This window comes from Daldinia childiae (genome assembly GCF_008694065.1).
Source record: "Daldinia childiae strain JS-1345 chromosome Unknown Scaffold4, whole genome shotgun sequence".
Classification (NCBI taxonomy): domain Eukaryota; kingdom Fungi; phylum Ascomycota; class Sordariomycetes; order Xylariales; family Hypoxylaceae; genus Daldinia; species Daldinia childiae.
Window position 1 is genome coordinate 217830 of NW_022984645.1, and position 26656 is coordinate 244485.

At 47.2% G+C, this 26656-nt stretch overlaps 10 protein-coding genes across 12 annotated transcripts; 5 read left to right on the top strand and 5 right to left on the bottom strand.

Moving 5' to 3' along the window:
- Positions 1-201: 201 nt before the first annotated feature.
- On the top strand, positions 202-802 carry GL218_04370 (54S ribosomal protein L12, mitochondrial; the record flags this gene model as incomplete). The annotated part of the gene is made up of 2 exons (XM_033580969.1): positions 202-420; positions 479-802. The coding sequence occupies 2 exons, from the start codon at positions 202-204 to the stop codon at positions 800-802; spliced, it is 543 nt and encodes a 180-aa protein (XP_033435889.1).
- A 278-nt stretch (positions 803-1080) lies between these two features.
- GL218_04371 (uncharacterized protein) lies at positions 1081-2112 on the bottom strand (the record flags this gene model as incomplete). Its single annotated transcript, XM_033580970.1, has 1 exon — positions 1081-2112. One exon carries the CDS (start codon positions 2110-2112, stop codon positions 1081-1083), a length of 1032 nt encoding a protein of 343 aa, XP_033435890.1.
- Positions 2113-2969: 857 nt separating this feature from the next.
- On the bottom strand, positions 2970-4018 carry GL218_04372 (CTD kinase subunit gamma; the record flags this gene model as incomplete). Its single annotated transcript, XM_033580971.1, has 3 exons — positions 2970-3398; positions 3465-3641; positions 3860-4018. The coding sequence occupies 3 exons, from the start codon at positions 4016-4018 to the stop codon at positions 2970-2972; spliced, it is 765 nt and encodes a 254-aa protein (XP_033435887.1).
- Positions 4019-4954: 936 nt separating this feature from the next.
- On the top strand, positions 4955-5980 carry GL218_04373 (Pyrroline-5-carboxylate reductase; the record flags this gene model as incomplete). Its single annotated transcript, XM_033580972.1, has 2 exons — positions 4955-5018; positions 5076-5980. 2 exons carry the CDS (start codon positions 4955-4957, stop codon positions 5978-5980), a joined length of 969 nt encoding a protein of 322 aa, XP_033435888.1.
- A 345-nt stretch (positions 5981-6325) lies between these two features.
- On the bottom strand, positions 6326-7948 carry GL218_04374 (Histone acetyltransferase type B catalytic subunit; the record flags this gene model as incomplete). The annotated part of the gene is made up of 3 exons (XM_033580973.1): positions 6326-7542; positions 7607-7882; positions 7936-7948. The coding sequence occupies 3 exons, from the start codon at positions 7946-7948 to the stop codon at positions 6326-6328; spliced, it is 1506 nt and encodes a 501-aa protein (XP_033435893.1).
- A 923-nt stretch (positions 7949-8871) lies between these two features.
- Positions 8872-10150, top strand: GL218_04375 (Zinc transporter ZIP9-B; the record flags this gene model as incomplete). Its single annotated transcript, XM_033580974.1, has 3 exons — positions 8872-8882; positions 8941-9918; positions 9970-10150. The coding sequence occupies 3 exons, from the start codon at positions 8872-8874 to the stop codon at positions 10148-10150; spliced, it is 1170 nt and encodes a 389-aa protein (XP_033435894.1).
- A 3364-nt stretch (positions 10151-13514) lies between these two features.
- GL218_04376 (F-box/WD repeat-containing protein 7) lies at positions 13515-15692 on the top strand (the record flags this gene model as incomplete). Its single annotated transcript, XM_033580975.1, has 4 exons — positions 13515-14599; positions 14650-15012; positions 15068-15413; positions 15465-15692. 4 exons carry the CDS (start codon positions 13515-13517, stop codon positions 15690-15692), a joined length of 2022 nt encoding a protein of 673 aa, XP_033435891.1.
- A 1037-nt stretch (positions 15693-16729) lies between these two features.
- GL218_04377 (uncharacterized protein) lies at positions 16730-17824 on the bottom strand (the record flags this gene model as incomplete). The annotated part of the gene is made up of 1 exon (XM_033580976.1): positions 16730-17824. One exon carries the CDS (start codon positions 17822-17824, stop codon positions 16730-16732), a length of 1095 nt encoding a protein of 364 aa, XP_033435892.1.
- Positions 17825-18351: 527 nt separating this feature from the next.
- Positions 18352-19617, top strand: GL218_04378 (putative sporulation protein; the record flags this gene model as incomplete). The annotated part of the gene is made up of 2 exons (XM_033580977.1): positions 18352-19004; positions 19062-19617. 2 exons carry the CDS (start codon positions 18352-18354, stop codon positions 19615-19617), a joined length of 1209 nt encoding a protein of 402 aa, XP_033435895.1.
- A 1281-nt stretch (positions 19618-20898) lies between these two features.
- GL218_04379 lies at positions 20899-24721 on the bottom strand (the record flags this gene model as incomplete). 3 transcript variants are annotated; one of them, XM_033580980.1, is made up of 6 exons in its annotated part: positions 20899-22132; positions 22186-22897; positions 22956-23197; positions 23251-23956; positions 24011-24385; positions 24505-24721. In XM_033580980.1, 6 exons carry the CDS (start codon positions 24719-24721, stop codon positions 20899-20901), a joined length of 3486 nt encoding a protein of 1161 aa, XP_033435896.1. The 3 variants fall into 3 exon arrangements, with proteins under 3 accessions (XP_033435896.1, XP_033435898.1, XP_033435897.1); XM_033580978.1 differs by lacking the exons at positions 24011-24385; positions 24505-24721 and having other exon boundaries at positions 23251-23726; XM_033580979.1 differs by lacking the exons at positions 22186-22897; positions 22956-23197; positions 23251-23956; positions 24011-24385; positions 24505-24721 and having other exon boundaries at positions 20899-21588.
- Positions 24722-26656: the final 1935 nt, after the last annotated feature.

The window sequence follows — 26656 nt, forward strand, 5'->3', positions numbered from 1 at the left end:
AATAACCCGGAACGGAGCTGTTTGGCACCGCCACTAATAGCGGGGGACCCGCTAAAAACTGGCAGGGTCCGGCAAAGCTTCGCCAAATCGAAATCCGTACATTAAAAACTTCGAAGAGCATCACGAAGCCATTCCGCTAAGTCAAAGGAGTCCACCCCCCCCAGTCAATTCGCAATTTGGTCAACGAGGAAGTCGCCAAAAATGTCGGCACCGTGCAGGTATGCAGCTCGAAGCTGTGCGCGATCAATTCGTTCCAGCAACTCTTTCCGAGTATCGGCTTCATTCGTTCAGAGCACTCCGTCGATACAGCGGCGGCACGAGTCTACCGCAACGGCTACGAACCCCAAGATTGCCGGTATCGTTGACCAGATCAGCCAATTGACCCTTCTCGAAACCGCCGACCTTGTCACAAGCCTAAAGGTTAGCCCTACTTCGTTATATAGGCTTTTTAGTTCTATTGGCTGACATACCATATAAGTCCCGACTTAACATCCCCGATCTACCAGTTGGTGGCTTCGCTGCTGCACCGGCTGCCGCCCCCGCCGCAGCAGAGGAGGCGGACGAACCCGCGCCAGCTGCTCAGGAGAAGACACTATTCAACATTAAGCTGCAAGCATTCGACACTGCCGCGAAGGCAAAGGTTATCAAGGAGGTCAAGGGCTTATTAGGGTTGAGTTTAGTCGACAGCAAGAAGTTCGTGGAGAGCGCACCCAAGATGATGAAGGAATCGGTACCGAAAGAGGAGGCCGAGAAGATCGTAGCTACGATGAAGGAGCTAGGAGCTACCGTTACTATGGAATGATTCATCTAAACTCGGAAGGCAACACGAACGATGCCGTATATACATGTAACCTAAACCTGTATAACAATACAAAAGCCCTGGAAAGTGAACTTTTCGGATGGTAAAAAAATTATGCCAATCTTAGAAGTTTTTTAATTTTTTGTCTATGGATGATAGATTATAAATATCTACCTAGGAATCTGTCTAGGATGGGCCAGTATTCTCTCTAAAGGATATTCAAAACCTCCTAAGGAGATAAAGACATAGAGAACAGCATATTCCTCACTACCCTCTATCCTCTAAGACTGCAGTTTCTTGCGAGAAAAGCTCTCACTCAGTCCATTAGCCAGGAGATAAATCGTTCTCAGCATCGGCACAGCCACTCCCTTCTTTCTCGCAAGTCTCACCACATTGCCCACGATAGCATCAACCTCCATACTCTTGCTATCAAACGCATCTCCCAGCATAGACGGCTGTACTCCAGGCAGATCGCGTACAACAGCACGTCCGATCTGAAAATCCACCATCTCTTCATTCACATCGCTGTATCCGTAGGCCTGTGCTACAGACGCAATCTCCAACATGACGTCTTTTACAAAGCGCACGCCATCACCCCATTTATCTTCTGCGCCCAAGTCCAAACTCAAGCTCACTTCGATGAATTCTCGGTCCTTCAACCGAGTAAGCGCGCATATGGGATTCCAAGAACTATTGACGAGCAACTTGCCCCAGCGCTTGCGCTGGATATCGTCGTGTAACTTAGCCGTGGCACCCCCTTTCCCAAGAAGCTCTACGAACTCCAGCGCTACCTCCTTGTGTTTCGTGGGAGCGGTAGCTGGAAATGTGCCCACATGCAGCGTCTCGACTTCCTTGTGGTGCACAACACCAGGCGAGATTTGGGTAGCCGGGAAGTATGCGACGGTGCTCAACAGCGGGTTATCCGGGTAGAGTTGCGCATACTCGTCCTCGATCCCAATACCATTTTGCAACAACACAATAGCCGTCTTACCCTTCGCGATCGCGGGGCCAATCAATTCCGCTATCGAAGGGTCAGTAGGCACGGCCTTGGCAGCGACAACCACGAAGTCGAAGAACTGTTGCGCATCCAAAGCCAACTGCTGCACGGCTTCGGCAACGGACCTCGCGATGCGGGGTTGGAAATGGAGGTTATTGCCCCACAGGTTCGAGTGGATCGTGAAGCCGTTCCGGGAAGCGAACTCGTAATTAGACCGGCATATTGCGGTGACATTGTCCTGTCTGACCGCATTTGATAAGGCCCAGGCATAGCAAGTCCCGAGACTGCCGGTGCCGAATATCAATACTTTCGGCATAGCTTGGATTCGCGTATGGGCAATGTGAGTGCTTAGGTTACTTCAGTTGACAAAGTTGAAAACTCATGGAAGCTGTTTTACAAACAAGCTACGGCTAGTAGTTGTCTCTACTCGCTTAAATAAAACATGAAATAGTTACCCTTCAATGCAACTATATTTCTTCTAAAATCCACCATCTCCAGTAACCTAACTTTATATACCAATATCATATCCACCGCTTTTCGGATGCCGAGTTTCAATTAAGGAAATATTTCGCGAGCCGCTTGTAATCCGAAGGGCGCAAGATGCGAAGGCAGTGTTGGTGACCCAGTTATATCCCCCAACTCTTAAAGAGTATAGTTAACCCGAAACTGATTATCGCCGACTTACAATCCTATAGCACGATTAGAACATAGTATTACACTTGACTTAACTGTAATTAAAAATTCAAATAAGAATAAGAAGTAAATTTTTATGTAATTTGAATTAATCCGGAATCAACGTGAAATTTGGTATCATCAAATGCAGGCCGCCTCCGATCAGCCAGATATGCCATAAGGAACACCATTTTGATCGCCATGCTTCCCGACCATGTACAGTACAAAATCATTGCAACATGCTTCAACTCTTTCAAATGGAATATGGGGCAAATACCACCACTCAACTTCCAGATCCTCTCAAAATTAGAGATTGAAAAGCAACCAAAAACGCCATTTTTATGCCGATTTTTCTTTCTTATCAACGCCACGCAATGCATCATTAGTTGACAGTCCCTGGAGGCCGTGGTTTAGCAGTTCCATGTTACGGCGCTTCTGTCGAGATTGTCGGCGTCTTATTGTTGCCCTCTGGGATTTGCTAAGTCGGGTGGGCGACGCGTCCTAGTGCGATGAAGACCCATTGGTGGTAGCATCTCTTTGTCGGAGATGATGACATTTGCTCATCTCAGCTTCCCGCTGAAACTCTTCCCATTCCTCGCGGCCTAGGATGTGATCATCTTCTCCGAGATCGCTTGTTTCTTCGAGAAGCTTCATTGCCTCCTCCTCTATGGTTCCGGGAACCGCCCACATGCTCTCGCGCATACGCTTGTGTCGCTCACGATCCTCTTCGATGCGCTGCTCAATCTGGCGCTTGTCGAGGCGGTGAGAACTGGCGGCACCGTTACCATTACGCGAACGGGAAGCGTCGTCGCCATTGGCAGGTGAAGAGAAGCCAAGGTCAATAGAGGTATCGCGCTCTTTAAGACAGCCTTCAATCTCGAGCACCGTCTGTTCGAGTAGAATAGACTTGTTCATTAAGCTTTGAAGCACCTAGGTATTACTGTTGTGAGCATTCTATATTATGACTTTCAACTCCATTCAAACGCTGAAACTTACCCGTCGGACAACTTTGACATTGGCGGCACCGGATCCATCTTCCGGACAGACTGCATCTACAACTCGAATAATATCTCTCTGCATCATTCGAACATACTGGTTCTGGCGATCCTTTGATGCCATCTCCAGCAAGTGCTCCAGAAAGTACATGATGTTTGCACGTGTGTTCATGCTAGTCTAGATTACAGAGTTAGCCGCTTTTTCAACATAAATGCTCACTCATAAAGCTTCAACGCTGCTGCCGACAAGTAGATGGCCTTATAAATGTAGTATTACAAGACTCGATGAGATCAAATTAAAGTGAAAGCTTATTGGAATGAAAATGGAGCAGATAATAATCAGACTGGGATAAGATAGACATATAGAAGTAAATAAAAATGCCAAATGAGACTCACCTTCTCAATCTGCTCGAGAATACAGGAGTGCAGATCCTCCTCCATATCTTTGTACTTCATTGCATACTGGGCAGCTTTCTGGGCAGCGGTAGTACTTGCATTCAAGTGTTGAAGCTGGCCGCTAAAGCGCATCCGAACTTCGAAAGGATCCGCCGCCATTGTGACATGGCCCAGATTCGGGAAATTTACGGAAGGTTGTTTGATGGAAGAAGATGAAATTGAGAGACAAGGCTGACGAGCCGCAACATTGAAATGGGAAAGAGAAGCTCCATTCGTTATCGATCCCTGGATTGCCGTTGGCTCTTACCCCCAGTAGTAAAACAAAGCTACGCTAGTGTAGTACCAAGCCCAAAGGGATTATAGCTTGTACCTGGCGCTAAGCAAAATTGGGCAATAGTGAAAAGTTGGGGCAAGAGGGTAATATCCACTATATCCTTATCGTCCCTGCCATTCTTACGAAGATATGCATTATGTAGTAAAGCAGGTTGAACTTCAAGAATAAACCACAAAAGCTAACAGATATGTTTATCACCTACTTGGAAGTCAGTCACGTAAAAATTACACTTAAGTTCTTATTCATAATTGAGTATTAATATGTTAATATAGTTATATACTAAAAGTCTAGGATAATCAGTTACCTTAACCTATTAAGAGTAAATTCACATAATTAGGCAAAGGCGTTAACCAATTAAACCCCTTAAAATCACAGCTGAACCAGGGCTGAAAACTCCCGGAGTGGAAAGCAACGGGTAGAATAGGTTTGTCGGTGCTACTTCGGTAAAGGCACCCGGGGAACGAGAATAACTATCATCTCGTTGAAGCGGTTCTTCTTCGTAGGGGGCTTACTTTTTCCAGGGCAATGTGACAAGTGTCCTATGATGCAGTGAAACATGAATTTCTTTGGTCGGTATCTGTGATTTTATTTTATTTTATTTTGGTTCCTGAAGGAATTTGTTCTCTGCCCGCACTGGTCTTAAACTACTTGCGCCTACGCCGCTTGGTTTTATTTGCTGTTTTTTGAGAAACCTCAAAAAAAAACAATAAACATCGTCTTTGTGTCGCAATAGATACCCGATTAATAGGCTTTTCAACATCATGTTGGCCCTTACACACCACGAGCATAATGCGCCGGAGTTGACCTTGGCAGTTCTTGGCTGCGGTATGTCTTGAATTAATATCATCCCGCTGTTTAAATTGGCGAATTAACGTGTCTTAGGAACCATGGGAATCGCCATTCTCTCCGGTATCCTGTCTTCCCTGCAGGAGATGTCAGGGCCTCGTCCCCTGCAGACGCCCTCTGGAAGATCGACCCCCGCCGATGAGATCCCTGCCCGACTCCCTTCCCGCTTCATCGCGTGCGTGCGCCGGCCCGAGTCCGCCAAGAAGGTCAAGCAAGCTCTGTGGGAACACAGCTCTTCGGTCAAGGTGGTACAGAAGGAGAATGTCGCCGCCGTCATGAAGAGTGAGGTTATCATTCTTGCTTGCAAACCTCATATGGTTGAGGACTTGCTTAATGAGCCCGGCCTATCGAAGGCGCTCCATGGCAAACTCCTTATCAGCATATGTGCAGGTGTGACGGTTCCCCAGATCGAAAAGATACTACACGGTGCTGTACCGGAGAAGGACCCCGAAGTTGATGGACGTTGCCGAATTGTGAGGGCGCTACCCAACACGGCTAGCATGGTCAGGCAAGGCATGACTGTAGTTGCAAATAGCGAGCCGCCCCTACCAGCTCATACTTCGAGCCTCGTGACATGGATCTTTAAGCGCATTGGCGACGTCATCTACCTTCCTGCTAAGAATATGGATGCGTCTACAGCACTTGCTGGGTCCGGACCAGCATTCTTCTCTCTCGTACTTGAGGCTGCTGTTGACGGAGCAGTTTCCCTAGGCGTACCGCGAGCTGAGGCTCAGAGGATGGCTGCCCAGTCTATGAAAGGCGCTGCTGCCTTGGTCCTTAATGGAGACCATCCAGCACTGCTTCGGGATAGGATTAGCACGCCAGGTGGCTGCACTATCGAGGGTCTCTTAGTGCTCGAGGAAGGACGAGTACGGGGCACTGTTGCCAAGGCCGTGAAACAGGCCGCAGTTGTTGCCAGCCAGCTCGGCAAGGGCACTTAGAGATATGAATAGGCACAAGGAAAAGTTTCGAAGTGTGCATACGGATGGCGTTCAAGGCGTTTTGAATATAGACTAAAACATCGAACGAGATAGTTAATGCAATGGCTTGCTATTTCCTGTATCCATTTCCACCTTTGCTTGCGTTACAAGTAATTGCTACATACTCATGGATCAAGAGTGCGATCTAGATATAATCAGGCGTTAAACAATCATCGCCAAGAGAGAAAATATGAAAATCCCTCTAACATATACACATAACGTAGGTATCATAAGACCCCCCGAAACTCCTTACAATATTAGCACCACGGACCTCCTTATTACCAATACATTATACTTTTATTACTCCTATTCTTCCTCTGCTTCCTCGACACGAGCCTTCTTACTAGGAAGGTTCTCTGTACTGGGGCCACCGGTGAGTCTCCTTTTACCATTAGTAGCCACAGGCTCGCTGGCGGTAACAGGCGGTGTCGACTCAAGCCGGGCGAGAATTCTAGCATATTCCCATTCGACATTGTCCACAGTTTCATTCAACTTGATAATGCGCTCCGTGATCTCGAATTCGCCCAGGATAGAGACGTTACGTCGATATAGACGTTGCTTGAGAAGTAAGCGCCACAGCGTATAGGCATGCTTGTCAGTTTTTGACGGGAACGGTTTATTAGTTTCGTCATCTGCTTGAGGTCTGACAGAATCGGGCAATTTCGACATGAGATGCATTTCAACGAGACGCCAAAATTGGCGGGGTGCAATTTTGGTCTTAATTCGAAGATCCTCCAGCTTTACAATGTCAATAATTCCACCAATTGACGAAGTTTCGCGAACAGAAGGAGTTATCTGTGTGTTGTTGCGCAATATACCACCCTTTGCGGGGACTGGTACGTCGGTGTTAACTGTTAAGTTGGCAAATTCGGGCACATTCTTGCGCAGATATTTCATATCACATAAATCTCGTAGTAGATCAAAATCCTCGTTAGGATCCTCTACCGTCACCTCTTTCGTCGCAGCGGTATTCGTTGCTATTTCAAACATGGTGTTGTAGAGGAACGCACCAATGCCTTTCCCATGGAAAGGGGGAAGGATCAAGAACTGCGAAATTCTAATGCGATGAGCGAAGTCCGCAAAAGGAAAGTCATCTTTGAGAAGCTCCCACGAATCATCTACTTTCCCATTGCCCGGCGAAGACGGCGGCGTGGGTTGTTGAAACATCCAGAAGTTGTAGGTTGTTGCATAACCCTGGAACGTATACTGGGGATTACCATCGGCTTTAGGGCTGGGTGTCTTCTTATAAACGAAGAAGACGGTCCATCTAGCCAGAGAATATTCCGGCTCATCGTTTCCCTCCTCATCTACACCTACATAAGATCCACCTTCGATATAGAATAGAACGGTAATTTGGATGCGCTTGACTAGCTGGCGAATCTCGGGTTGCGATAAAGTCCCCTGCCAGATTTCGTAGATTTCGCCATTCTTCTCCAAAGTCTTGGTAAGGGTTCCAGGGGGGGTCCATGTATCGGGAAGACTTTTCACAGCCTGGTCGTATTCTTTCCTTGATTGGTATGCGACTGTAGATTGTTAGTAAGTTATCCATAGGTTAACTATTAGAAACTACATATTTAGGTAGCATACCTCCAGGCAAATATCCCTTCATAGTAAGCTTAACATCAGCAGCCTCGACGTCGCCAACCTTAATGAACTTTTTCGCTGAGGATACTGTGAGATTCGGTCGTAGGTCCCTCGCATCAAATTGCAAATCGATCTTTAAGCCCTTGTGTCCAAATATGCGCTCCTCCTCGCCAAAGACGGCGTAACTGTGTCTCGGTTTGAAAGAAGCGATCTTTTCGATTCCTGAAGAGGTAGGTCGCACGAGCGACATGGTGAGCGCCTCATTGGCATCGATCGTCCCTAAATGTGAAATCAGCTTAGATCCTTTCCGCGATAATGATCAAGTTGCCTACACTCGTCCTCCATCTTGTCCTATCTAATAAGCTTACGGCGCAAGACCAATTAGTAATAAGCAGTGGATGAAGTTATATGACGCCAATGAAGACCCGCGCAAGGTCCAACTGAATCGACTGCCTTGATATGTATAAAAAAGGGAGGTGTATGAAAACTGAAAAGTGCCTAGTTAAATGTCGACACTTAACGCGCTTCTAGGAACTTGAGCGTCGCGTTAAACCGATTGATAGAAACGGCGCGCTCATCTTAGTGGAGCGCAATGCGCACGGGCCAAGGTTACGGTAGCAAGACAGATCTTTCGCAGTTTCGGAGGCTTTTTCCATTTTTTTAACTGGAAGAACCAAGCAAAGAGCCTTGTCTAGTATGCCAAGAATGCCAAGCTACCCAGACATTAGCGTATGGTCTAATCCATTCTTAGACTTAGCGTAATACTTCATAAGGTACCTCAAGATGGAAAATCGGCAGTGACGTGCGAGGGTCCCGCCTAAAAAGCAAGTTGCAACAGGGATAATTAGATTTTAGTGGACGCTTAAACTGTAACGGCTCTGACACTTTTTGAGGCTACCGTCGCAAAAAAAAAGATATCCAACTTCAATCTCGCTCTTCATCTTAGCTTCAAGCATCTTATCAATTGCCATACGCAGCATTCTTCAACGTTAAGGGTCAGGTTATCTATATAGATAGCCTCCCTTCCTCGTCTTGAGGCATTGCCCCTGACCATACGTGCGTGGACTTAGCACCGATCAAGATTTACACCAATGAATCGGTAACAAGCAATTATCCCTTAGGTGCTTCCTCTAAGTGAACGTAGTAACCATGGCGGGAACTGGAGTTTTTATTCTACTTGCCCTAACAGTATGTTCAAAATACCCATCCCAGCTACCAGCTGCCAATTATGGTTCAATTACTAACTTTATTTCAAATCATAGGTGGTTATGGCATTGGCGTAAGTTGTTGTCTCCTGTTCGAAACAACCCCCAAGCTCGAAAATTGACGATAAGCAGTTCCTTTCTCGCCGGCGCACTACCACTATCTATGTCCCTAACCCAGTCACAACTCCGACTGATTTCAAGTATCGGCATTGGCATACTAGTCGGCACATCGCTGATAGTGATCATACCCGAAGGAGTCGAAGCAATTACTGAGGCGTCGATACCCTCGCATTCGCAAAACAGGAGGAACTTATATAATGCGAGAGACATTGCTGCAGTTAGGTGGGAAGAGGGATCAGATCCCATCTCAGCAGGCAGTATAGACTTGACTAAAATTTCTCCAAAAGAATTTGGCGATCGGAATGCGTTGGATATAGCAAGGAAAGGTAGTCCGGCCAACTTCGATTTCAACGCCAGGACGCCAGCGGAGGAACCAGAAGCAGTGCCAGGTGGTCAGGCCAAACCTAGCACAGGGAGCCAACACACAGAATCTGGAGCACCCACTTTCTATATTGGACTGTCTCTAATACTGGGGTTCGTTGTTATGTTCCTAATCGATCGTCTTCCTCGCCATGCGTCAGAAAACTTCCAGCCACCCCCGCCACCGAGGCATATCAGCTTGAGCAATTTGGGTGGATCATCTCTCTCCCGCGACGAGGAAGAATCCGAAGGCTTCTTAGGTTCTCTGACACCCACGCCAAAGCAGTCGAGAAGCCTAGCAACCACGACAGGTCTAGTGATACACGCCGCGGCTGATGGCATCGCAATGGGGGCCTCGGCTACTTCGCCAGATACGAAGCTAGGATTTATTGTATTCATTGCCATTATGGTGCATAAGGCGCCTGCGGCGTTTGGTCTCACTTCGATCCTTTTGAAACAGGGTCTCTCCAAACGTGCGGCTCGAGGTCACCTAATTGTGTTCAGCTTAGCCTCTCCGTTTGGAGCTTGGGCAACCTTCATCCTTGTTAGTTTCCTGGGTGGAGGTGGTGAAGGTAGATTAAACCAATGGTGGACGGGAATGCTGTTGTTATTCTCGGCGGGAACCTTCCTGTGAGTCCAGATACGATTGTATTGTCTTCGACGTCTAACTAATGTTTCTAGCTACGTCGCGATGCATGCCATGCAAGAAGGCGATTCACCTTCCGGCCACGATGGCTCGATCGCCAACGGTTATGCGGATGGCGGCCAACGAAAGCATACCCACCCGCAGATGCGGGAAACGCTTGCAACGGTAATTGGCATGTTCTTACCTCTTCTCACACAGTTCGGCCACCACCATTAAAGTGGCTAAACGGGTTGCCATTTCTTTTAAATTATGCCTTTCTACCAAGCTATAGAGGGAGTTAGGATCTCGAAAAATGAATGACCGGCATGTTCAAATTAAAACCAACGACGTAGATCACCCCTGTCTTACCTACGTATGTGGATTGGGAACGTGTATTACAAGTTTAAAAATGGTGTTTGATTTCGATGAGGTCTTAAGAGTTACAGAGTCCGACGAGTTGGTTGTACAAAATATACCCATGGACTGTAAATAGACCAATTTGTCGTTATCCTCGGTTTCATACAAAAGCAGATTTTTCTCATTATTTGTCATAAGCGACGGGTTATAGGACTGGGTGATGGGGTTGTATAATATAATAATTTATTACTTGCATAACTACGGCATGGTTACTAAATCCTCAAGGCTTCAATGTGCTATTGTATTTTATTTTCATGGAGAAATTCGGCGAAGCGTCATAAATGTTATATAAATAATATTAAGTTCTCAACCCTAAGCTACCTTGGGCACTTAGGTAATGCATAGGTAGTAGGTAGGTAAGATACTCATATACTACTCACAGATTTTCATTGTGAAGGCTACCTATCTTCTAGCCCTAAAGCTATACCGAAATAACTGGTTTCAATAATATATCTTATTACGTGGCGTATCAATAGTAATACTTGCAGTAAATGCGTCAAATACTAACCTTCGTTAGTATTACTCTGCTCAACCCATCCCTTACATATGTTATATCGTATCATTTTCGCCTTGCAGATGTAACATGTCTCATTAGAATTGCTTACTTCAATACGGTTTCTCGTAAAAAATAAAAATAAAATAGTTTAACCAAACAAATACCATTCAGTTATTGGAAAAATACTAACAAATATAAAGATATATTAGCCATGATTTGGCTTAAGTCTTGGCAGAAGCCAACATCACTAATACGGCGATAGTATAGTGCTATACGAGTTTAGGTAGGAGAAACGAATCTCTGTTAGGCGAGCGTACTAAATAAAAATCGCTTCGTTTGTCATCCAGTGAAAAAAAAGCTTCTCGTTTACGTCGTCGCACTTGTACTTATTACCATGCTTCTGACTCAGCGCTTGCTTCGTTACCCCAACTTAGTATCCAGAAACCTTTGTACAATATAATCATCCACTCATAGCTTAACGCCGATGTCATCTTGCAGACATGACAGGATTATATCATCTTCGCCGCTAACTAGACAGAGCGAGTAGTAGTCTTTTCATATAGTATATCAACATCCCGCCTATAAAAACACTAGCTACTAGGTCGCCACGGTATAGACGGCATAGACGGCAATGCGTTGGCAAACTCTGATAAGCTAGGTAAGTTGATGAAGATAGTAATGCCGTGCGCATTCGGTCGAACACATGGAACACATTTTGACTCGTCCTGGCTCTCCAAGTAGAAGCTCTAGATAACAGCACGGGTAGGCGAAAACGTATAAGTGAGTGAACAATAGCCCGCATCCTGCCCGCAATGTTGTAACATTGAATGGTACGAAGCGTACATATGCAGCTACGAGCTGGTGGTACTATGTTAGGTACTCACATCAACTACATCTACATACATCCATGGATTTTCCCAAGCGCAGAAGCGCCGCGGCACCGAAGTGGGAACTGCGGAAACAGCCTTCCCAAAAGTAGACAAGGACGGCGGCGAATAAGAGTTCGGGTATGGCGCAAAGTATATTTACAGATTTTATGGCCGAGACGAATATGGTGCACTATATTCGGGGTACAAGACATGCGTTACGATCATTAAGACAGGGATTTGCATTAGCCCGGTCGTTGTAACCGCCCGTAAACCTCAAAAGGCATTTCCATATGTATGAATGCGATTGTCTACATATTATAGGATGTGCATAGCTGGAGGGTAGCAATTGTAGCAATTGTTCGCTATGGAACTTTGATGAACCAGGAATACAGTAATTTGAGATTGTGACGAATTGATGTCCCTCACTACCTTTTACAGAAATACATGCAGATTCTAAGTCGAGGGCACCGACTAATGTAAATTTAGGACTAAGGAGATCGATAGACCCTAGCGAGACGAAACGTTTTAGATTCCCGGTGTTGCTAAATAAGAACTTACATACGTGAGAGCACTGTGCAAAAGACGGACTCCTCATTCTTACTAATTGTACTATATGTATTGTGTAAATTCTGTACTACCCGCGACATGTACCGCGATATGTACATTACACATACATATAATTATATTTATACATACATATACAAGTGCCCAAACGTTTGAACTTTAAATCGTGTCTGTACAACTATTCTAAAGAGTATACTCGCTATAACCAACCAATAAGGACTTGATTATAATAACTATAGAGATTACGTCGCTTATAGCTTTATATTATCAAGAGACAAAGAAGAAAACACCGTCGGCAGTCTCGCCTATCTTATATGCGAACCCGAGTTTATATATTAAGCATATATGCATAATGGCCCTTAAAGGTCAGGTACTATGCAGAGTACATATCCGCAGCCTTTAATACAGTATAAATACTGTAACGCTAGTGTAGCACCTCCCCCGGCGGGAGAAACTTTATGGACTTACCATGGGGAGGCACGTTCCTGCTCATCTCTGCTTAGGATCCGCTTCCCTAACCCCCATTCCACTTTGGAGAATCACATCTTACCATTCTCAACTGACTACACTCACTACCTTTTATTACACCATCATCATTCCTCTTACAATCTTGAACGATACCAACGATACGCTTGTAAGGGGCTTGAGAATTCGATATCCACCTACCCCCTTCTGTCTATGTACTTTGTAGACTAGGTTACTTGTCTCTCTCCTCCGCTCATCGAAAAATCTCCGTTTTTTTGCCTTCCGCCGACAGCCTTTCAAAGACGACATATATGCTGCCAATGCGTTACTAAACCCTCTTCGCGCTTCCTTTTCTCGTCGCTATACCGTCCTTCCCCATCGTAGCCTCCTTCGCCGATTTGGACAGTGTCAGTTTGTCTTTACCCTTGTAGGCCTGGTTTAGATACTACCGTAGGTCGTTTGACCTACCAATTGTGTGTCTTGGGACGCGGCTTGTCTCATTGACCCCGAACGTATGCAGAACCATCCTTGTGTGCCCCTACTCCAACATTAGCACTTCCTGCACGCGGACAATCTATATACGAGCCTCTACACGGCGCTTACTTACCGTCGCATTCTAACTACGAAATATACTCAGCATATCTGTTCATCCTATTAACTAATACCATACAGGCAAATACATTTTGCCTCAAAGGGCCCCGGCAATTCACTCGTCGATCGTGGTCGGGACGGTCGAGGGATCGTCGTAGCATAGCGAATATACAAACTTGATATATAAATTAGCATATATATGGCAGGTTACGGTAGTCTCTCAGAAAGGAGAGCCAGCGTCTCGAACCGGGCTGAAGAGTTGACTTTGGACACGACGAGTACCGGTCCCGTCATCATAAATCAGAGGATGGATAAGATGATCCAACAACCCCGGCCTAGGGGCCCGCCTACGCCCAGTATGAGCACGCCGGCTCCGGATTTCGACCAGCAAGTCACGGGCTCTCCGCCGCCACCTCCTACGCCTGCAGCCTCGCCGGGACCTACGGACACACAACCTGACTGGAGTAATGCCGCCGATGACGAAGACTTTTTTCTCTCTCAAATGCGCCATCACTTCAAGGCCTGTTCGGGGCCACAAAGAACGCGGGTTCTTGCCGACTTACTAAATATGTGCACGACACAGCAGCTCAGTTTTGTACACCAATTCGTGAGCCCTCTACTGAAGAAGGACCCTTTTACTAGCCTACCCGATGAGTTGTGCTTGAGGATATTATCGTTCATAGATGATCCGCAAGTACTCGCGCGAGCATCCCAGGTATCCAGGAGGTGGAGAGATCTTTTAAGCGACGATGTAACATGGAAGAATCTCTGTGTTAAGCATGATTACGGCCGTCGCCTCTCTGAAGTCTCATATGGAGTCCCGCCATCTGCAGCGACTAGGCCTGGGATATTACCCCTGTCCGATCCCGAGTACACTCACAGCTTTCCCGGTGCTATTCCTGGCCCCTCGATGTTTCATTCTTCGACTCGTAGCTTTGACAGCTCTTCAGAGAGCTCCTCGGCTACCGGGCGCCCTAAGCTTAGGTCGTACAAGTCACACTTCAAACAGAGATATCTTGTTGAGTCTGCCTGGAGAACTAGCGGGCGTAATACTACGCGGACTATTACCCAAGATAATAGAGTTGTGACCAGTCTCCATTTAACCCCGCAATATATCGTGGTTGCTCTTGATAATGCGAGGATACACATCTTCGATCGAGAAGGCAATGCTCTTCGTACCCTTCAGGGTCATATTATGGGCGTTTGGGCTATGGTACCGTGGGAAGATATCCTGGTCAGTGGTGGATGCGATCGCGACGTACGGGTCTGGGATATGACATCTGGGTATGGCTATTGCTCGAAACCTGCACGAGTTTAACTAATTATGTCGATAGGAGATGTCTGTATACTTTACGCGGTCACACTTCCACGGTCCGTTGCCTTAAGATGTCGGATGCGAACACGGCCATTTCCGGCTCGCGCGATACTACCTTGAGAGTTTGGGATATTAGGCAAGGAGTTTGTAAGAACGTCCTGGTTGGGCACCAAGCAAGTGTAAGATGTCTGGAAATAAAAGGCGACATAGTCGTCTCGGGTAGCTACGACGCGACGGCCAAGATATGGAGCATATCTGAAGGCAGGTGTCTACATACACTTTCTGGACACTTTAGTCAGATATATGCCATCGCGTTTGATGGTCATAGAGTTGTTACCGGAAGCCTCGATACTAGCGTGCGCGTCTGGGACGCTCACACAGGGTATGTTTCCCACGTATTCCATGAATTTAAGTGTTTATACTAACTCAGATGAAAGGGATGCCATCGCCGTTCTCCAAGGCCATACTTCTCTCGTTGGCCAGTTACAGCTACGGGGCAATACACTGGTTACAGGAGGCTCAGATGGTTCCGTTAGGGTTTGGTCTCTTGAGAGGATGTGCCCTATTCACCGACTGGCAGCACATGACAACAGTGTCACCAGTCTTCAATTTGACGATACGCGTGTCGTAAGCGGTGGTAGCGACGGCAGGGTCAAAGTCTGGGACGTGAAAACGGGCCACCTCGTACGGGAACTTATCACGGCTGAGTCTGTCTGGAGGGTAGTATTTGAGGACGAAAAGTGCGTCGCAGTTGCAAACAGGGGAAGTAGGGTTATGATGGAGGTAAGTTTATCCAAGTTAAGTTATCAGGAGCGTTTCTCACATAAAGAATAGGTTTGGTCATTCTCGCCTCCGGAAGACGCATTCTGCGAAAGACCGCTTTCTTTGCCTCAAAAGCTCGTCGAGCCTTCACCCACCCGACCTTTGACGGGCGATTTCCGTCGCTCCAACTTAGGTCTACCTTCGGATGATGGTTCTGGTAGGAGCGATGTGGAGATGATCGATGCTGGTCCATCCACTGCTCCTCTTGTTGGGAACACAACATTTTTCCACGACGATTAGAACGGCATTATAGCATCGAAAGAGTTATAGACGTGCTCTCTACCTCATATCATTCACATGATACATCTCCTTATCCGTAGCTTTCCAGCTATCTCCAGTTTTTCAGAGTTCAGTGCCGAAACAGTACTTTGACATATGCATCGTCCAGGCGTTGAAGCATGGTGGCATTAATACGTTAGCATCATTTGTTGCGCCATTTTGGGGGTGGGTCGCGAATGACCGAGTAGGTAGGGAAGGGAGTGAATGGCGCAATTTGGGAGGCTGGTTAATGCTTGGTATTGAAAGATGAATTCGAGAACACCGGATCGAAATTTTTGCTTCGGTAGTCTTTTTTTTATACAGAACGGGAAACGGAAGAGGATGGGCGCTCACAACGATTGCTTATCTGACTCCGCAGGAAAGGGTATTTTTCTACTTCACCAGGCTCCGGGCGGCGTACTACTAGTGGGCCTTTCACCGGTCAGATCGCATGTGTATATGGTATACGTGGAGACGGGCGACGATAGGCATTCAATATATATATATAAGGGGTCGATTGTAGTTAGATACCTGGAAGTGTCGGGTGATTGAGCCGATTCCAGATGCGAAGACTTGCTTTTGGAGGCGAGCGAAATTGATTTATTCAAGAACCTAATAGGTATTGACTCGGTGTGATTTTGGGACTCATCTTGACTGGATATAGAGTTGTTATATAAACGAGACTTTAGCACTCAGGTATAGATGTTTTTATAATTGCTAAGCAATCTTAGGTGCCTATCATAAAGGCAATGCACACGTAATGATGGAGTACTAGATTTTGTTTATTTTACAATTGGGATTTATCTTTCTCCCTCCTCCCCTATTTTATATATAGGGGTAGTATTCTCGGCGTAGGTATAGGTATAGTATAAGCCGCGCCCCTTTCCTACATTCCACAATCCCTATTTCATCTTAAGCATCTACACCCTACACTTGAGTATGCAGGTACCTTATAGGTAGGCAGGCATATATGTATATCAAACATCGTAGGGGAGTTAAGTACCTATATAAGGCATATTTCAAAGAATCGCCTTATCCCCCGCAATCCCAGCCCACTCATCCGCCATCACACCCCTAGCCTTCCTCTCCCAAGCACTCAGCCCCTTCTCCTCCTCCTCCTCCAGACCCTCACGTGTCTCCCTCGCCATCTCGCGCGCCGCCTCATCGACCCCGCTCACCGCCGCCCGTTGGATCAGAACGCGGCGCTCCGCGTCCGACCGCGGGAGCAGCATCGCGTACCGGAAACATATCTCCGGGTCGTCGAGCTCGTCGACCGCCGCGGAGAGTACGGCGCGTGCGCGCGCAGTCTGCTTCCGCTCGAGCAAGAGCCGGCTTAGCGCTAACACGCCGCGCGCGCGCCAATGCCAGGTTCCGCCGGCCGCGGAGTACGCCTTGCAAGCATCCTCGAGGAGCTGGATTGCGCGGTCGGCGCCGGCGCGCGTATTGGTGCCGGATTGGACTAGGGCGGCGAGGGTTAGCGTGTCCGGGCGGTACTCGCTGCTGCTGCGGTGGTCGGGGCTCGCGAGAAGTCTTGCTAGGGACTCCTTTGCGTGCGCGAATTGTGGGTTTCCTAGGCTGTTGGTTTTGTGGCCGAGGAGCGCTAGGGTTAGTGTTGAGGGGACGTAGTTGGCTGTTGTGCCGGTGGTCAGGATGTGTAATGCCAGAAATCGGGGTTCGCGGCTCTGGGCGAAGAGGAGGAGCGTTATGGCGGCGTAGTGTAGCGTGAAGAAGGGGATGGTCCCGTCGTGGGTGGTGGTGGGGGATGTGGCGGTTAGGGAGAGGTTGTGCTGTTGCCAGTTTGGCTTGTTCTCGATGGCGAGATGTACGTAGCGTTTACATGCTTCGAAACATTGGGTCGGAGATACTTCGCCGTTGGGGACGAAGGGCGGGACGGTGTGCTTGATCCAAAAGGGGAGGCCGGGGACGTCGGCTTCTGTAAAGCGGGTTTGGATAAAGGTGTTTCGGTGTGGAGGGATTCGGGCCTTGAGACGCGGAGCGGGTGTGGTTGATATTGACTGGACCAGGGGAGGGAGACGGCCATGATGGAGTTTGGGGAGTTGGTTGGATAGGGTGTATAACCTCGTCAATTGACGAAGGGGAGGTCTAGAAGACATGGCTGTGGTGGAATTATGAGATTACTTCATCAGTCTAGCTGATAATTGACCTTCTCAAGTGTCTAGAGTCTTAAGATGAGTGAGAGTGTAAGTTGTAAGTGTAAGTGATAAGTGTATTTATCGAACAGCGCATAACAAGCATGTCTTAATAACATAATATTATAAGATATGAATTAACTCCTAAAACCACAGATCATATCATAATAGTTTAATATGAAAACAATATTTCCCTTCTTAATCATATAATATCATGGGTTCAAAGGTGAGTAAACGATGAACAAACCGGAAGAGATCCGGAAGACCGATGATTTACCGAAGTCTATTTTAACCACCGGACCCCACATCATTCCTATAAGCCTATCAGCCTATCAGCCTATCGGAGATTTATTTATCTTATCGATCAACAAACATACAGAAAAAAGTGCGACCCGCGCAACTTTTAAGACGTGAACAAACACTATCAACATACAAATTAACCCTAATGGTTTACTCTCTATTAATTGATATACTATTACTTGCTATCAAACATGCCTCCAGTTACTCGAAGACGCGCGAAGGATGCTGAAAATGGAATTGAGAGCGAAATAATCTTACCCAAAGAATCACCGCGCGCGAAGCGGTGGAAATCAACGGGGAACAATAACAACACCGAAAATGAAGGCGCTGCTTCTCCAGTACAAGAAATAAGAGATTCCAAACAACAGAAGTTATCTGTGCGCACGCGAGAAGACGAAAGTACGGGTACCGGTCGAAAAACACACCTTGAAGTAGAAATACCTACGAGCCCAAAACCTAAGAATTCCCGAACAGACGCAGTACCAGATTCCCAAGATAAAGAAGAGAAATCATATGGATCAGACTCCGCATTACTCTCGAGCGTCTCGAAGCAGTTAGAAGAGGAGGCAAGCCAAAGATTAGCTTCTTCACAGTCGCAATCGCAAGAGCTTGATCAAACACCTGCCCCTAAGACCAAGGGGAAACATCTTGTCTTTGACGATGATGACGATGTAGAGAACTTCGTTGCGGCGGCGGCAGAAGTAAGCAAGAAGGTAGAGGTAGATAACACTAAAGACGAAGAGGAAGAGAGTGATGACGACGATGCGCCTGAAGCCGTGTCGACACAGGCCGCTGCCAAGGAGGTACAAAAATCAACTCAGGCAGCTTTAGATGCCGCCGAGAAGTAAGCGCTTCTATATTCTCACCGCTTCAGAACTCATATTCTAACTAAAATCTCCAGACAAACCGCCAATCTAAAACGAAAGCGCCAAGAAAGAGACAACCTCTTCAAACAACAAGCCGAGCACCGCAAACGATCCCGCGCAGAAGTCCAAGTCCACCAATCCAAACGCCTACGCAAAGGCACCGCCTCCAACAACGACTCAGACTCCGACGGCATACCCGAGGTCGAAACGGCCGTAACAACCGGCCGGCGGCGCGCGCAGAAACACGTCGTCCCTACACACCTACCCGCCGAGTTCCTCACGGATTCGAGCGAGGGTGAAGACGAAGACGAAGCAGACAATGATGGCCAAATCCTAAAGAAGCGCAAGAAACTGTCCGGCCCACAGCCTACAAAAATCACGTTCGACGACGACCAGCCCAAGAGACCGCGCGACCGCGTCGCCGGGTCGACTAAGTACAGGGTTTTAGCCGAGCAGGGCGATGCGCGGCTCGCGCCGCGGGCGCGCAGGGATGCTCGGGTGTCGAAGGAGAGCTTGTTGAAGAGGAAACGGGTTGGTGTGGTGCCGACGAAGGGGACGGGGAATGGGAAGGGGTTTTTTGTTAAGCGGTAGGGGGCTGTGAGAAAAGGGGAGAGAAGAGGATGTGGTTGGCTCCGATGAAGCTACCTGTTATCTATATCCTACTTGTGTTAACTATTAACTAACTGAACAAGTTCAAATTCCCACGATTTATACGAACTATGCGATGGTGTTATATCTTGAGTAGTTCGGCCAGAACCTCTTGAGTTGCTGGTTCCTGGAAGTTAAGCCTCTCATCTTAATGAATGCTTATACTAGTCTCCCCTATTCAGATCTATGTATAGTTCTTAAATCAGTAGCTTAGTTGGGGCGCTAGAAGGACCACGGTTGGTTATATAACCTGGATGAAATATAAGATATGGTTCTGACTTAGGGCGAAATGTCATTTAATTTGATTTTTACCAATTCATTGTACGTTAGTTCTTAGTATATAACTAACCGAGTTATTATACCACAAGCTACGCACTTGTCAAGTCTATGCTTTCCTCCTAATATAAGTATCCTTCATATCTCGTCGCATCTCTCTAACTAGTTATAGATTAGGTACCTCTTACTATACAAGTATTACACTCCATATAACCAGCAGACAAGGTCAATTTAACTACAACACACTTTTCATCACCAATCAAGCACTTAATAAGTCACTGCAAATGTTTCCAGAACCAAATATTTCATAAGAGCAAAACAATCAGAACTTGATTTCGCATCCGGAATCCTCCCCGGCTAGCATTTTATACCAGACCGTAAAAATCGTTAATGTACAGCGCTTTGCTTTAAAAAAACACCAATCTCCCCTGCTGTTCAAGCAATACTAAAAACAACGTCGCCGATGGTCCTCATCGACAGTGAGTATCGAGCGACAACCAACCCTTTGCCCCCCTTCCGCCTTTCCCTTTTGACACCGACGCATTTCCAATATCGATAGCCACCGTAAAACAACAAAATATTCCCTCCATCTAGGGACTTTCCTCCCGATATGTAACGAATCCAAACGATATGGTGTAGGAGTACATAACATAGTGCTGGTAGATAGACAGGTGCTCGCGTGGGTTGCGTAATAAGAAAACTCCGAAATGGTATCTTAGATCATCAGAAGCTTGGCTGCAAAATAAGCCAAAAGCCGAGGCGGTAGAACAGCGACAAAAGGAAAAGCGAGGAGCGAAGCATAACCTAAGCCAATGGCAGGCTCGAGAATAAATAATAATAAAAATATTCGTTCAAAACATGGTCCCGTAGAGGTCGTTCGTCTATATGGGCGTCAAAGCTCCGAGGATATATATCAGATGAAGATAGATGTGAAAATGTAAAATGCTATCATGGCTCTTCGATAATTCCTTCGCCGCCGGCTTCTTCCCTCCACTCGCGGCTCTTGTCTGTCAGCTTCTTAATACCGTTGACACGACCAGCCCACAGACTCTCGATTGGTGTTCGGAACGTAAATGCGCGCTGGCTACTAATAACTCCGATGGCTTGTAGGACGGCTTTGCGACTGTCACGGCCAAACACGGCAGGATGATTAATCCATTCTAAGCTAGCCTCAAGTTCGGAATCAAGTGCAGCGACCGTGCTGACGTCAATGCCGTTTGCGTTGCCTAGCGTTAACCCGTCGGTCGACCGACTCCGGTGAATCGATGCTGGGAAACCGTTGGCACCTGAATGAGCCGAAGCGGTAGGTGATGGGGTATGCTTGCGATCTGGTGTAGCCGAGATTGGAGAAGCATCTGATCCGGGTTGAGGAGTAGACGGGTTTGATTTGCTGTTAGCTACCGACGGTACGGGGACAGGCGGAAGCCCGCCTTTACCTAATCCTTTCAAAATTGAACGAGTTTCGTTAAGAAGCGTCTGTGCGCGATCGTGTTGGCCCCGCGAAACCAATGTTAATGCTCTAGTGAGCATATCAGATGTGAGAAGTTCCATCCGCCGCTGGACAATATGTGGATGAGGCGGAATCGGTGGGTTGTTTTGCCAGGACGTCTTCTTAGAATTACCTGGTGCCGGTAACATTGTAATAGCAAGTAACGACGGTCTTGGGAGATGCATCATTGTACCATCTCTCAAAATATCACCCCAAACTAGATCCGCCTGGATGAGCGGCAATTCTTCTACCGAGATCGTTCTCTGGTCATCGTGTTCTACGGGTCCACCCAGAGCTTCTAAACCAGAAACAATTGTCTCCCACGGATCTTGAGGTAATTGCTCCTGAGATGTGTTATCGGGAAGAATGACTAAGTGAACCAGGATGTCCCTCTTGTCTCCGAATCTAAGATCACCCAGTGAAGCCTCCGCGTCACGACCCGTAGCACGCTTAGTGATCTGTAACGCTCCGCTGATCTTGTGGAACCTGGCTGGCGAGCCTTCGGGAAGTTTCAGCTTCAGTTTGACGTTCTGGTGAGATAAAGACTGTAGCGATCCTAGGCAGCCGGCCAGACACTCGCGTAGCATCATCCAGTCCTTCACATAAGTATACGAAGCCTTCGTTCGCGTAGATAGCTCGATCATAGTATCCGGCTTGTGAGTCATACCGAGACCAAATGAATGAATTGTAATCCTAAATATTGTTAGCATTGCTTTGCTTAATTTTAGTAATGGGGTCCGTCTTACTTGGCAGCTTCCGCTCGTGAGACGACAAAGTCAACGCTGTCGGCATCAGATGTTGAAGCGTCACTGATGAGCATGATCGTCGCGATCGGATTGTTGTACTTTCGTTGCATGAGTAAGTCCATAGCGACATTTGCGCCTTCTACAACGTCCGCACGGTGGCTCTTCTGTCCCACGGGTTTAATCGAACTTAGAATATTGTTCCATCCATGCCATGCCTTCGTAGTCATTCCTACGATGGGCACACCACCTCCTCCTGAACCGAACGTAACGAGACCCATACGATCCCTCTCGCCAAGGTTATTGACCATGAACTTCAGGGCATCCCTGACTAAGTTTATCTTTACACCCTGCATCGAAGAGGAGATAGGCACCACGACAACAACATCAATAGGTACGTGGAATGATGAAACTAGAGGGCTCCTCGCGACGCTAGTGTATTCGGTAGCAGCCGTAGTGATGGACTTGGGTCCGCCATAAGAAGAAGCCACCGACGAGACCCGTTGGGGCCGACCTCCTCTGCCCCATTCATCTTCTTCGTTTTCTGATGCCTCAGCACGTTCATATGCTGGGCTTCTGACTGGTGATCGCTCAACAGCATTGAGATCGAGAAGAGCCTGCTGCCATAGCTTCAGCTGGTTCCGGTTCTCAAAGCGCAGATGGAACTGCGGGAGTTCCGCAACAGAAAGGCTGAGAGTTAGTACGTTCTCATCAACTGTAAGTTAAAAGAATTAATTAGCTGGGTCTTGTAGTTTTGCAGATAGGCCACTCACTCATACCGGTTTCAGTGACTTCATTAAGATGCTTCTTGATAAGGATAGAACCCTTCAGGGTACATCGCGTTGCTTTCCGAGGCATGCCATTTTCGTCCCATTGTTGTTGTTGCGCAGGGGGAAGGTTTTTCTTTTCTTTGACGCAAATGAGCATCTCGGCAAAGAGGTAACATTCCAACTCCTGCCACGAAACTTTGTCCTTGCCAACACGTAAAGTGCCATAGAGTCGAAGCTTTCCAAACCTACATCAAATTAGTAATTTATGACGGAAAAACACGGGATCGTAATCACATACCTATTAAAGTCGAGGCCGTGCCAATTGTCGACCCGGTTCCGTAAGTTCTCGGTCATTTCTTCGAGCACTTCGGGTGCTTCATATGGATAGAAACGCGGCTGCGAACTCCTCGCAGGTGACGGTGGTCTTTGCGTAAAAGTATCCTCCGTGCGCTGTGTTGGCGCTGGGTTTACGATACCAAGGTCTTCCGGATCAGGCTTCCACTTGTTATCGGCAACTTCTACCGTAATCAGACACGTCAAGGTCTGTTGCTGCCTTGAACGCGTTATGGTGGGAAATTCGGATCGAACAACAACAGAAGGCGATGGGATTGGATTGCGCGACATAGCTCTTGGGCTACCTGGTGTCGTCTCCATAGCTTGAAGGTCGTAATCGTGACGGCGCGGCGGACCGCTTTGCGCCGTCTCGGGATAACCAGTCGACGCGGTGATACCAGTCACTTCGCTGTTACTACGATCATGCTTATGGTTGTTCATATAACGTTCTGACGGTGGCGGCTCCCGACTATCTCGGACACTACCCCGAGTGATACTTTGGCCACTGTTGCTAGGGGCTACACTTCTAACATTAGACTCGCCACTAGGCGGACGGCTACCTTGAGTTTCCCAGGGGTCTCTTTGGGGTTCCCTCTGGGGTTCCCTCTGGGCTGGTGCTGTCAACGACCTGTTATCGGCTGACACGGATCGTACCATGCTAGTTATTTTTTCTATGCAAAAGTTAGTATAAACCCCCAACTTAAACCGCCATATTAGCAACTAACCGATGTCAAGAACATTGCCTCCGCGACTCGTGTCTAAATGTAAAGGCGCATTGCATGAGGGGCAATACTGCGACTCGAATTCACGTATGAACTCGTAGAAGCAAGCCTCGTGGGAAACATGTGAACATGAGAATTGTAGAATCCTCTCGCCGCGAAGCGTGTGCTCCAATGGCTCTTCGCAAACGGCACATTCACTCCCGACAAAAGTCCTCTCCCTCCGCGTACGACTCCTTTCTGAACTTAATGCGCCCGACATGGTGTTTTGACGTATAGTATCTCTAGATGTTGAAGAACTTATGGAAGCTGCGGAGCGATGCGATGGCGCTCGCTGTGGTTGCGGCGACGGACGAAGCGAAGCCGCTGTAATAGAATGATCTAATAATTATTCGCACACAATCAGCCGCGATTGCGCAATGGCGAGACACAGTCTCTGTTCGACGGGCCACAAGGCGGGGGAAATTCCAAGCGCAGCTCCAGTCAGAAGCAGAACTTACTCTTCTCAGGATAGGACGGAACGCTCTGCGAACTATCCCAGTCTCCTTCCTTTTCCTTTTCCTTTCTCCGAAGAGAACGCAGAGAACGCGACTCGGCTCCAGGCCTTAAGAGACCTAACTCGAACAAATTCGATTTCTGACTCTCGCGGAACCTATGATCCTTAGAGCTGGTGCCACTAGAAAATCCGTGTGTTTTTGACGATGATCGATTAAACATGAGCGACGTAGGATTGCTTGGACCCTAGGTGGGTAGGTTATAGACAGGATAATTAATGACTAAAAGCAGGCTTCGATTCGGAGTGGCTGCGTCCAAGTGCTGACACTATTTAGTTCGACCGACCAATGTCTCGGTGGCTGTGACGATCTTCTGGTGAAGGACTGTTTCAAGTTGGGGGTAAGCTTATGCCCGCGACGAGAAAAATAAAAGGCGGTTGGGCGATGGCGACGGCACATGTGTGTGAAAAAGTGAGCTTCCGGAACTGAATAAGGTTAACTTGCTAAGTTGAGTATAGCCTTTAATCGATCTGAAATTGTTAATCGAATTCTATCTGTAACGGTTCGTAGATCGTGGGTCGTAGTCCGTAAGGTGATGGTCGAAAATTAGTTGCTTGGATAATAAGTCCTATAGAGTAGGGGAAATGGTCGAGGATGTTCTAAGATCTCCCTAGTGGACGAAAGATATGTGCTCTCCAAATCTTGCCGGGATATGAGATACCAATAAGATATGAATTAATGGTCCAATTTTCGATAGCCGGAAACACCAATCAATCCAATCAATACGCTGCTAGCCCTCCCTGTAAACTGACGAAAGAGATGTTGCTAATAGATGCAAGATATTATTTTTTTAGGGGACTTTTGTTAGAAGAAAAGGGGAATCCTTCTGCTATTGTTCCCTTCAAATTGCTTTTCCTCCCCCTCTAACCCCAGGCCAAGTTTGAAACAAGGTAGACCCTTGATTCGCAACGTAGAATCGGTAGTCTGCTACCTAAGTAAATGTAATTTCTGGCAGCCGCCAGGCTAAAGGTAATGGGCGATGACTCGCGTTCAATATTGAGTACTGATAACTCTGAAGGCGAAAAAGAACGACGAGGCCATAACGGGAGAAGTGTTCACCAGTTAAGAAAAATAAGGAGAATTGGCAGCAGTGGAAAAAGGGAAAAGAGATGGGGGCCACAAGGGACCAAAGCACATATGGTACATATGTATGTAAGTGAAGTAAGATGGAAGCAGGTAGTTAGGTAGTTAGGTAGGCAGGTAGGTATGATTATGATCATTTAGGTATTATCTCGTTTATTATTACAATACTACGGTACGATAATACGTATTACGCTACGTACCGCGCTCTCAAGATCCCCGTCAGGGAAGGGGTACCTTGCGCTTACACTAGACGTTGGGTACCTAGGAAGGTTCTACATATCGAGACGGGGAAAGTGGACTTGGATGGTGTACTCCGCACGTAGTTGACATGTACATCAACCTACAAACCTAATCTAGGTACCACATGTAAGGTCCATACCTACATATATATGTGTACTTTGTATTTAAATATTGAAGGAGCGAGTGGGCACTGGACAGTAATGACATGATCCATCTGTGCCTATAAAAAATGAAATCCGAAATCCCATATCTTTAGCGTTAAAACTGTTGGAACCGGGTGGTATCAAGCCACATTCCGGCTATCGGGTCTTGTCCTCTCCTCATCGCGTCCTAGGAGAATAAAGCAAAAACGTTAGATGCAGTGATCACTTCTCATCTCACTCTCTGCGTGTCGAACCAGTGGTGTCAAACCCGCTATGTGGACCAGCATGTATGTAAGAGAAGCACTGGAATATGGTTGCGAAGGCCCGAGTGAAAGTCCAAGTGGGCGGCGAACCATTATCGAGGGGTCTTGTGTAGTCTGTGCGTACCACTGTGACATGGAATAGGAATTTTCTTAATCCTTGTCAACAGGGGGGAAAGATCCTTGTCTCCAACCATATTGCAGTCCACGTCCATGGGTACGAAAAGCCAGGCACCATTGCGTAGGTAGTGAGAGTTGAGTGTCCATATGTATGGGTTTTGAACTTGGAATTCTGCTTGATAGCTTCTATTACATATTAGTATAACCAATAATCGTATGCACATACTCATCGTCGATCACAGCGCAAATAAG